A 12,173-nucleotide genomic window follows, 5' to 3' on the forward strand; every position below is an offset into this window, starting at 1 on the left:
ATATAACATAGTAGTACACTTCTGAGGGTTCTTTTAAAGGTGATTTTGAAAAACAGCTGTAGGATGATAAATATAAATGTTGATAAATTACTGGAACTGCATGTGAGAATTTGAAATGCCTACAAGTTACGGGTTGCTTTTAATAAGAAAACCTAGGAAAGTATAACTTTTGTGTTTGAAGGATTTCCTAGGGTTGCATAAAGTTTTATTAAAGAGAAATTAAACTATAATTATGTCCAGGTTTTCTCTCAAAATAACCTATACTGTGTTTTAGGATCTTTCTGAATGAAATCTTCCTGGCAAAATAGAAATTAAAATGCTCACAGAAATGTCAGTGAAGGGAAGCTAAGAAGGGTCCGTGAAGTTGTATATCATGATCATGTGGGATAAATAGGATCACACCACCCTATTAGATCATGGTAAGATAATAACTTTTTGGCTGTACTGCTAAATCCATGCCTGATCTAGAGTGAAGATGTTTAAAGTTGTGGGAGGCATACCCTATTACAGGATGGAAGTATCTTTCTGACACTGAACTATGCCACCTGTACAATGGTACTTCCTATACTGTTCCACTTGCTGCAGAAACAGTGGCTAGGGTGAAAAGAACTTCCTAAAACATGTTTCTGGGATTCCGGAAACTTCGGCAGCCACTTCTTGGTGCTTGGTCCTACTTCTCTAGGGTTTCAACACCCTGGTCCTGTATACAGCATGCTCTCGGTAACAGTGCTTGGTTGCTGTTAAAAACAGTTATGACGGTTGCAGGTGTATATGTCTCCAATGAATGCCCTTTTAGGAGAGGTGTTGAAATTAGGATAGTACTGCCTGTTTATCTGAAAGATTTTTAGAATCCTTGTCTAAACACTGAAAAAGATTTTTCTGCTTCTTTTGGTTTCACTTTGCTAAGTTAATGAATATTGCCTGTTCTTCAATTTTGATTAATCAAGATCTTATCATATTGTTTAGATTAAAGCAGCTTTATATTTCATTAGGAAAATATTATGCAATTATTATATTTAGACCACATCTTCTTTTTCTTTTCCCCTGCTAGTATTATTCTGTGTTGGCCTTCAAACAAGGGTTTCTGTTAGATTCTCACTGGGTGGCCAAAAATCAGACGATTGCAAGTGTTATGAAGACTCATGTTTGTTTTGGGTGGAGGCTTCAAAGGCTCGTGGGCTTCCTTACACAAGGATGCAGTCAGGAAATGGGAAGGCAGAGAAAAAAAAATCTGATTTTGTTTTATATAAAAAAGAGGTCATAGAGCCACTATCCCTGCTTAGCTTCAATTGGAAGGCAGTATAGTCATGGATTTCTTTGGTCTACATGTCTTTGGTGTTTGCATTAGTTGCTGTTAATAAAGTCTTCCTTTTTTTCTTATTTGTATGCTTTAATAATGTAAAATACAGCTATGCATTCATAAAGCAATTTGTAAATACTGTGTTAAAGCTTAGCAACTTAATGTGTATAGTTTGAGGTGCTGGATGATGGCATGTATTCCAGTCCATATGTTCTGCAGATTCCAATTAGTAAGACCATCCTGCTGCTATGTAGGATAAAATGTGAGTTAGGATTTAATGCTCTATATTTTCTTGGTAAGTTATTGAAGGAATTACCTCATCAGTTCCTTCAAGTATTAAACATAACTCATGTGGCTTGCCCAGCCTGGTCTGTATCTGGAGCGCTTGTGATTTTGTTGTATATCACCCATGTTAGTCTCTTTATTAGATGATGTTAAGATATGGCTGTAAATCAGATTTCTAACACAGTATTATGGATGTCTGCAGGAACATAGGTCTTTACATACACAATGTCAGACTATTGGCACTTGAAGAACTGTGCAGTGATACGTACTAAGGATGGATGAAAATAAAAGGAAGAAATTATTTCTTGTCTCATTCAATCAGTTGAATCCTTGCATGAAGAAAGGAAGGAAATGTTTAGAGATGGTGTGAAGCTGAGCTCAGTTAATGACGTAACTTAGAGCTGACTTGCTAAGGCTGCCTGAGCTGCCAGAATGCAGGCAGCTGAGATATCATTTATGCTGCTGCTTGACTAAATGACTGGGACAGAAGCTGACCAATCTGGGAACATTCCTTTTAAATAGTAACTTGCAGTCACTCACCCACTGCTTTTATGAAACTGAAACTGAGGAATGGCAGCAGACACTGCAGTGTTACAAATGGGTCAGAACCCAAGTTGGTTAACTGGGCATTAAACAGCAGTACAAGGGAAAAATGAAGCAAACTTAGTTTTTGTGGCAATAGTTAACCTTGTTTTCTATTTCAGGAGGACCTATGGCTCTGTGAAATATAACTAGAGATTGTCATTGCAAGTCTTACTAGAGTCAGCTTCCCAAGACCTCTTATGCTCAGCACTGACTCTTAAGTCAGCTCCAAAAATACTTTATATTACCAAAAATAGTGCAATCTTTGGTTGTTGCGAGATTAATGCTATGGACTCTGTGAATGTAAATTACAGTTCCATTTGGGAAGGTCTGCTTATCTAAATGCTACATAAATACCTTAAAGCAAATATTAAAAGACGGCGGGAAATTTTGTTTGGTTTGCATATTTATTCAAGTTCCAAGAACTGACTTCAGTTGTACTACAGTGGCAAAAAATAAAACATGGCATAATTTCCACTAAGAGATGAGAAGATCAGATCAGCTTTGGAAACCAAACTTAAGAACTATCAAATTTGCCAGTTTAAAAGTGTTCCATTAATTCAGTGAGCATCCTTACAACAGTACATTCAGCAATGAGGTCTTACAAATGGAAGCTGTGATGGCCATAACACTAGCAAAAATCAGTTTAGTCTCTGGAGCGATAGGTGTTTCATCAGCATTTCTGTCCTGCTGCCCTACGTGAGAGTTGCTGTTGTAAAATCAAGAAAGACACCCTGATTATTATTTAAGCTTAGACATCCTTATGCTGCTGTGATTGTACCAAGAGACGCTTATCTGATGATGCTTGCTATAGTATAAAATATGGTAATACGATAATGTTGTTTCTAGTTCTTCACTGAAGTAAGGATTTTATTGGGGATTAGAATACTATTTTTTTTGTTTAAAAAGACAATAATTCTCCCTTCTGAATTTGCTACCAGTAAAATTTAATTAAGCCTATATATTATTAGCATTAATATGACTAAAAGATTATGTTCTAGAAATACATCCTAAACCTTCTAGAGAAGGTAGTTAAAAGTGAGTAACTATCTAAAGATACATAGGCAAAGAATCATCCTAAACCTTTTAGAGAAGGTGGTTAAAAGTGAGTAACCTATCTAAAGATACATAGACAAAAAATAACAACAATTACTGTTTAGCATCTTATTTACCATTTCTTGTGGTGTCCTTTCAGGAACTTGAATTTAATGTTTTTTTTTTCCTTATATGTTGTGTGCTTTTCCATTTTTTCTGTATCAAGATAATAGACTCATTAAAAAAAAAAACAACAAAACCAAACAAAACCAAGCCCAACCCCCAGAAACCCAAATCACACACACAAAAAAACAAAACAAACCAACACACAAAACCTAAAAACCGAAAGTAGAAATGAAGTTGTAACTCCTGTGTTGCTCATGGTCATGGGATTTTTTTCTCAAGTCTAAGCTTTTCAATTATTTTGTAGTGAATATTGCAACATCATTGAATAGTTACAGTTATTCACAGGAACTGTAACCCATAGGAGAAAAAAGTCAATGTTTGTATTGTTACTATTTTTTTTGGAAAAAAGATTTTTGGCAGTGTATAATATGTATATGTAATAAACTCTGGAATTTGAGTATAGTAAGAAGGGTAGAAGAGGAAAATGCCTGCATTTTTCATGAGCATGACTCATAAGGAATATGTTTGCCATGGTTAATATCCATGTGTTTTTTGCCTGCCTGAAATATAGTCTGTGCACAAAACTCCTTCACTGGTCTGCTCTCTGGCCTTGACTTGGTTTTGGTTGATTTTGGTTGATCTCCATTGTCTTCAGTGAGACACAGCTGCATTTTCTTAGTATGTCAGGGGTAAATGCTGCCTCAGCGCACACGGGCTAGATTCCCTTGCTGTTCTATGTCTGCAGTGCACCATGCCTTGTAGAAATGGATACCCACAAGGTTTCTCCTCTGCCTCCCAGCACTAGATTGACTTCAGCTTCAGAGGAGAAGGCAGTGTGTAGGTGGTGGGCCTGCCAGCAAAACAGAAAGCTGGCATGCCTTTGGTGAGTCAAATAAAAAAGGAAAATGTGAATGATACCTGCCATCTTAAGTGGCTTTGCTATCTTAGAGGAAGAATGCAGTGCTTGCATGTTTCTATTCTGCCAGTATCTGAGGTATTGGTGAGGGTACTGGTATTATTTCTGTTCCATGTCACTGTAGAAACTTTCTAATATGCAAATGTCACTACTTACTGAAGTCTAAAAGCAAGTTAAGTATAGAACTAAAACCATCTTGTAGTTCAGAAAGAAAAGTTAGATAATTAGCTGTTCTTGTCAAGGGACTGTGATTAAAATAGGCCATCTTCATAATAGTGACTAGTTTGCAGGGACTTCCTGAAAGCCACCTGGGATAATGATAATGAAAAGAACAAAATTAAAAAGGAGAGGGAGGTGGTGCCATTAGAGCTTATGATGACTTTTGTCAATGAATTAAGTCAGCTTCTAGTTTGAGGACTGTTATTTTGGTACTTTGGAAAGAAACATAGGTTTAGTTTTCTGACTTTGTTTGTCAATGTGAGGATACTAGGTCAGCTGGGTTACTGATGGGTTTCCTTAATATATCTGTGTAAAGTTCTGGTTTCATTGCTCACATCCTTACTTGTGAGGGCTGTTGTCATGGCTCATCTTCAAAGACCACTCTGATCTGTATGTAACCTGCTAGGTTCTGCTTGGGGAATTATTCCTTTGTGGAATTATCACTATTAAGTAAAATCTAGATGAGAAAAAGCATCTGGACATCATTACTGCATCGATCTTTATAAGGTGATGATAACAATATGCATAGCAATATTAATTTATTATGAATTTATATTGACATATCTTTTAGGAAAAAAGCTGGTTTGCAAGTAGGACTTAAAAGTAATCAAATTGTATAGTGGTAGGAAAGATCTGTGTAGTTTTGGCAAGCTCCAGCCCCTTCTCCAGCCCCAGTGCGGAGGGGTTCTGTACTCCCTTTGGTCTTTCCTACTGAAATGTTGTCCTTCTCATCCAAAAAACCAGCAGCAGGGAAATCTCCAAAGGCTGAACAGTGCTTGCTCTTTCCTGCATATGGATTCCTTAGTGGATGCCCTATGCCAGTGTGAAAAAGAAATTTTAATCAGTCAAGTCTGACCTGAATCATCTTCTAAGTTGGGTCTCTGTGGGAATATAAATTGAAGGGCAGTTATGCTAAATGGACTAGTAGGGTAAAATAAATATTGGTATGATTTAATTAATTTTTTTTAGACAGTTGCCACTTATTCAACAGTTCTAGTAAAAAGCAGCTTATCCTCTATTTCAGATAGAGGTTTGAAAGAGTCCCAGTGTGGCTGTAGTATTTTCTCCTAGATAATGTGCTGCAAATGTCTTTTGAAAATGCAAGCAAGTTGAAAAGTGAAAATGTGGGCAAGAATTAAAAGTACTCTGATTTTTCTGTGCTAAAACTCTCTTTGCAAAAAAAAAAAACAAAACCCTGCTTCTAAATTATTTTCATTAAATGAAGCTTTTATGTCTCTTTATTCCTTGATTAGGAATGCAATGATTTGAAAAATTCAAGATATTCAGGTCTCAGAAGTGTCAGGGATGCTCAGCTTTTAAAAAACCTAAGTAAAAATTTCAGTGCCATACATTCAAAAGAAATTGCTGTGAATGTGGGTATGTAAATATTTCTGATAAATTTAATGGGGCAAACTTTCATGTCATTAAAAAGGAAAAAAATGTACGCATGCATGATCAAGGTGATATGGGTCTCTGAATACATTCTGTGTAAAACAGCTATGTGATACATCTAGGGAGTACTTATCTAAAGCTGGTTGTAAGAAGTGTTGAATCCGAACGCTACTTTAGCATTTTTGTTTCTTAAAATTGTGAAAATGATTAAAACCTGCTTCTGAAGTATTTTCTTGAAAACCGTCAAAAGTGGAAGGTCCAGATTTTGGCTTCCAAGTGCAGGCTGTCACTCATGCTTTAAGTTCTGCCTACTCATGCATTGTTTCAGTATCTTTTTACGCTTGTTGACCTGATGGCTTGCTTCTGGTTTGTAGTTTTGTTGGTTTTTAGTTTGTGGCAAACCTTTTGCATTATGCCTGGACTCTGCATTATGCAGTCATATGGCCTGTGACTTCTCAGCATTCTTCATATTTTTATTGTCATTTACTTACATGGGAGAAAATGGGCTGAGAAGTTGATAACCAAGCTGAAGCAAGAACAGGCTTTTCATTTGATTCTGTTATAACTGGCTTTAGGTAAATCTTGGAGCAAGTGACTGTCAAAGGTACTAGGTAACAGAAAAGCTGGGTGGCTGAGGTTGACACCAGTTAAGTCTGAGGGGTCTAGGGCTCTCTTAGTGGCAGTTCATTGGAGGTAAATTTAATCTGGTTTTAAAATTCATTTTTTTTATAAGAACTAAATATTATTTTATGGCATGGCAGACCTTTAGATTCCCCCCTTCCCCCCCCCCCCCACCAGTTGTATTTTCTGTTATGCCTAAGTTTTTTTACATCTGCTTTTTGATGAGGTGTCTGATTACGTGGTTTTATTTCATCCTATTCTTTGTATAAGTTGGTGAAATTCAGATTTTCCTGTAGATAAGCATTTGGCCTTTCAGCTGCTTCTGCCTTGCGAAGAAATTAATTCCTTCAAGCCAGGGAGCCTGCAGCTCCAGCTGTGACTGTAGATGAATGTTCTTGCAGGGTCATGTACTGCAGCTCTGAACCTAAATAAAAGGATTAACAAGGGTTCACTTGGAGGAAAAATGCTTAATTTCACCATAATAAGTATGAGAATCCATAGGGAAAACCAATAAAGCTTTACTATTAAAATTGTTAACAAATGATTATTCCACCCTGACCCCCCTTCCTGCTGTTATTGTACTTTTGGAACAGTAACAAAGGATGGGATTGACCTAGTTCATGGTAGTACTTTAGTCCCTGGCCTACAAATAATCTTTTTCTTCAAAAATAATTCCTAGTCTAGTTCTGTTAGGAGGCAATGATAGTATTTATGAAGGAAGTGTTATTTTCTGATGCGTTTTACACAATCTTCTTCTGCAAAACTTTGCTTGGTATGAAGGCAAAAGGGGCATCATGCTAAGAGGTAGTTATGCTGGGACTAAGCCTGACAGCCAGCAATACCCAGATGATACATCTCATTGCTCTGGAAGAGCATGTACATTTTCCAGAATAAGCACATACTGATTTTAATGATTCCCGGCAGAAAGAGAGGATTTCCAGGATGACTCTCTTCAGCTGCATACATAGACCTCATTGTCTTGTCTTCACTGGCAAGACTGCCCAGGAATTAGGAGGAGCAGAGAACCTAGCAAGGGGCTTCCTCCCTCAGTATGATTTCTGTTGGCTATTGGAGGCTGGGATACCATCCCTTTCCACTCAAGCAAGCAGTGGAAGGGTTGAGATGCTATTCAGGGCAATACTCTGATCCTTGAGGGCTCTTCTGTCTTTAACAGAGAGTATGAGGAGAGGGTAGAAGTTTGATTGCAGTGATCTTGATTCTTTCCCCATCATTTTAGGACTGCCAGCCTCAGGAAGCACTGTTATCTGAGTAGTCAAAGAGATACTTTGGGAAGGAAAACTAACTAAAATTGACAAACGCAACTGCCCTGCTTGGTATAAGAAATCAAACAACAAAAAAAAATCATCTAATTTTAAGATTAAATCTTGATATTAGCTTTGTCTTTTGCTTTATTTGGGCTTTGGAAGTGGTCAGTGAGTCCTGGTTGATAAGCTGGTGATGCTCTTGAACTTCAGGCTAGAAAATACCAGCCTATCTGGATTGCTTGCCAGAAGCTCCTGGTATTGAAACAAAGGCATATGGAGGCTGGTACATGAACAAGTCTTCTCAATAACGGTCAAAGGTGCTGCTTGAGTCTGCTCTTAGTGTCAAGAATAGGGAAGAAGCATTTTTGGTTCTGTCATGTGGTTTTCTGTTCCTTATTTTTACTTCAAAGATTTTGCCCCTTTGGGAAATGTTTGTGTCTGGTATATATTTGCAAATATATATATAACTTTTTTATTGATTTAAAATATTATTTAAAATATTTATTTTTAATAGTTTGTAAAATTATTTCTCAGTCTTTCTTTCATCAAAAGGCCACTTCAGAGAAAACAGATGAAGCAAAAGTCTATGGACAGCATTGTGCTGTGTTTCAAAAATGTTTTTCATTTGTGACCAGATGAACATCATACCAAACTTTGAATGTTGACCCACTTTTTTTATTTCCCTCCTGTTGTTTTCTTGTTTGCATTCTCATGAATGTGGTTTCAATTTTTCCTCTTCATGATCATTTTGTGGACCACCTTCTCTAGGGACCACCAGCAGTCCATAGGGATGGCTGAGGACCCACAGTCTGCACAAAATTCCACATAAGTTTTTGTTATTTGTTATAACCTTGCTCTAGCATTCTGAGTCAAATGTTTCTGATGGTCTCTTGTTTACCACCCGATGTGGCTTTAATTAGTCACAAGTGGCAAGTATCTTCTATAGGCAGAAACTAGTTACAGTTAAATAGATTAAGCATGCTCCTTCATCAGCTTCATTTTATCACTGGTTGGTATGATTTTTGTGGCTGCCTGTTCAGGTAAGCAGCCTGTGCTTTAGAAGTATTCTCTGTTTTTCCTGCACTTTTCAATGATCTTAAGAAAAAGTTCACCTTTTGCAGACACTCTAGCCATTCTATGATTCTCTAACTCTATTGGAAGAAACTTGAGGTTTAAAAACATGTTTTACAGAAACGGTTGGCATGGTATTCCTAAGTGGCCTGGTCTTGGTTTAATCTGACTGGAATTCCAGAAAGTTAGTGTTGTAAGGTGAAAATTTTAGACCAAAGCTACTGTGGGTTATAGTACAACCATCAGGTCTTCTCTATTTATATATGTTAGATTTGAGTAAGATAATATTATAATGTGTACAGGGGAGAAAATATGTGATACATGTGTAATTCACAATAAATATGACACCCTTTAAAAAAGCAGAACTGTTAGCATACTCTTAAGAAGTACTTTTCCTGTGTCCTTGAAAGCACATTTTGCCCATGAAGTTTATGGTGATATTCTTGCAGACATGGGAGTTAATCACACTACATGAAATCTGAAAGGTTAATTTGCTAGCTTACTGCATAGTTTATTCTCTGTTAATCAAGCAGATGCATGCAACATTTGCAGTACATGTTTTTTCCATTTTAGTATTTAATTTAGAAAGAGAGGACTTCTCAGAGATACAGTATACCTACTGTAAGTACCAGGGTCTTTTAATGTTCTCATGTTGTGGGTATAAAGTCAAAATGGAGCTCTAAAGAATGTTGTATCCAGGATTTTTAAAGTAGTCTTTGTACCTGGACACCTAAGGAATTATGGAGCTTTCCAATGGAAACTGAAAATAGAAGAAAACATATAAGAAAATGCATGTTTCACATTTAGCATGTCTTTCTTTCTGTAAAATACAACTATAATTTGGAAATGTGATTTCCTTCCATGTGGGAACTGAAAAGTTTCTCTGTATATAGAATGTGAAATAATATCAACAAGTCAATATGTGGATACAACATATTTGTCAAATCATTAAACCAACTAGGGATGACTGCTTCTTTTTTGATGCTTCTATTTTTGCATATCATGTTGATTTTCCATCTACAATTAGTCTTCTTAATAACTGCATTTCTTGTGGTTCTAGTTATGCCACAGATAAATGTACCATCATTTGAATGCATGAAGAAAAATTCTAAATAAAAACTTATATTAAAAAAAATAATCTGAACAACAATAGCAAAAATACTTGAAAGTGCAGCATCAGGCTGAACTCTGAAGTATTATTGTTTTAGTCATGGATTTGGTGACTTTTGTATTGTGTAACACATTTATAATTCTTTTTAAACATTTAGGAATTCACCAGATCTGTTTGTTATGTGGTTGCTGAAGCATTATCCTGGGACAGAAGTAATGATTGATGAACACCCTTCAGGTAAGAAGTCAGATGTATGCCATTTGGCATGGTTGTTCATTAACTTTCCCCACATTGTTTTGGTTAAGCTTCAATAATAGCATCAAAACTCATTGAATATAAAGCATAAATCTCTCATCTACATGAATGTTTACATATGTCTCTCTGTAAATCACTGTAAGCAGGTTTTTGGTTTTTCTCCTAGATTTGGTAATTCTGACAACAGACGACATTGCATGTTAAATTGTGTTTTAATGATCAAAAGATTATTGCAAAATATGGTCTGTCATTTCTAATTCTTCCATCAACCCACCTGCTCCTGTAGGAATTAGTTCCATCTACTTTAAGTTATACCAGACTGGAGCATCTATTCCATCAGGCTTTACATCTCTAAGCCGCACTTGGCTTGCTAAAAAATTTTTGAGGTTTGCCCCTTAGTAAACTTTTTACTAGTTAGTCTGCTAATACTTTGGTAAAATATCTCCATGAAAAGGAAAACAAAACGTGTTTTTGTGTATTTGTAGTGAATTCCAAGCTCTAGCTGTCCAGTGTAGTCTGTTCTGACTCTTGTGATCCATTTTTATTCACTCAAATTTTGTGCTTGGATCTGTAGTGCTCATGACTAATCTGATGCAGGTTTTGCATCTCCATATGTCTTGGTTTGTTAAATAGGAAACTCATAAGATTAATTTTTCTCAATACATCCACTCTAGCAAGCATATCTATGTGATGCAACTACAGTAAAAAGAGAATGTATGCCAGTCAATGGGTGTTTCTTTGCACAAAGCAGCAAATCCCCATCCTCAGTCATCTTGTGTGATGTTGATGAGCTATGATTATTATTATTACATAATTATCCCATGCAATCGATTAGGATGGTGGGAACAAACAAGCTGCTGCTATTGTAGCCTTTACTCTTGGCACTGTATAAAAGAATTTCCTTAACTCCTTTTTGAAATTTATTTCACATTAGCTGTTACAACTGTAAGGCCTGAATATACGGAAAATTTCAGCATTTCTTGAGTGGTTTAAGTAACTCTTTCTTTGAGGCTGGGCCAATTCAGGATGTAGTTGTCAAGTTGCTGATACCCTTGGAAGTTAATCCAAGCTTGTTAAAGCCTACACAAATGCAAGCAAAGGTTGGTCTTGATTCAATTCTTGCTCTGTTGCAAGCTTCCTGGGAAACTATGAGCAAATTCTTTAGTCCCCATATTAGTGGGATATAAGTGCCTACATGCCTGTGTGCTTGCATTTCTAGTAGAGAAGATAGTGTGTCCAGAGTACTTTTTTTGCAAAGCTTTGATATAGAATCATAGAATAGTTAGGGTTGGAAAGGACCTTAAGATCATCTAGTTCCAACCCCCACTGCCATGGGCAGGCCCTGGGCTACATGGAGCTTTCGGTGCACACAACACCTAGTGCTCTTAAAGTAGAGCTGTTGGGCAGTCACTGCTCAGAAGTGAAGGTGGGTACTGGTTCTGTGGCTCTCTCACTGCTGGTGTCTTTGTAATGTATAGGTTTGAGGCAGCTGCTTGGACCTGTCTTGCTTTTCTTTTTGAGCTTACTTCCCCTTTTTTAATAATAATTTGGGGCTTGTGTGGCCTTTACGTTCTGTACCTCCTTGAGTTCCACAAACAAACAGAGAAGATGCTCCATCTCCTGAGCTGTGAGGCAGTCATCCTGGTCATTTTTTTTGTCCTGACAAAATTTAAGATTGTGTGGAAGAAACCATTGTAAATTTCTACTATCCTGGGGACACACACTTAATGGGCTGAGCCTCCTAGCAACACATTAAAGTATAGGGCCATTAATCAGACTTGAACTATATTTTTTTCTTGTTGTTTTCCTTTTGTACATTTAAAACATTGTTTTCATGTTCACAGAAACTTTAGGTTAAAGAGGAAAAAGTAATTACCCAATAGTGCCTTTGCAGTTAAATCATTACACTGAGGACCTGAGTGCACACATCCCAGCTAATGTGTCAAGGCTATGGAAGGAAGTGTGAATATTGCATAAATCCTCCTGTCTTTCTTA

The 12,173-nt window shown here is 36.8% G+C and overlaps 1 protein-coding gene across 8 annotated transcripts in view; it reads left to right on the plus strand.

Moving 5' to 3' along the window:
* Window positions 1–12,173, plus strand: part of LOC134163303 (uncharacterized) — a 273,936-nt gene that overhangs the window by 68,932 nt on the left and 192,831 nt on the right. For all 8 annotated transcript variants that reach the window (XR_009964695.1, XR_009964682.1, XR_009964683.1 and 5 more), the window contains exon 3: window positions 10,081–10,160. Coding sequence is in view for 1 of the 8 variants with exons in the window: in XM_062618037.1 (XP_062474021.1) it covers window positions 10,146–10,160 (15 nt within the window). In the remaining 7 variants the exon portion in view is untranslated. The remainder of the gene's footprint in view (window positions 1–10,080; window positions 10,161–12,173) is intronic.

This window comes from Pezoporus occidentalis, unplaced genomic scaffold (genome assembly GCF_034315485.1).
Source record: "Pezoporus occidentalis ecotype Australia unplaced genomic scaffold, CSIRO_AGI_Poc_V1 ctg2, whole genome shotgun sequence".
NCBI lineage: Eukaryota > Metazoa > Chordata > Aves > Psittaciformes > Psittacidae > Pezoporus > Pezoporus occidentalis.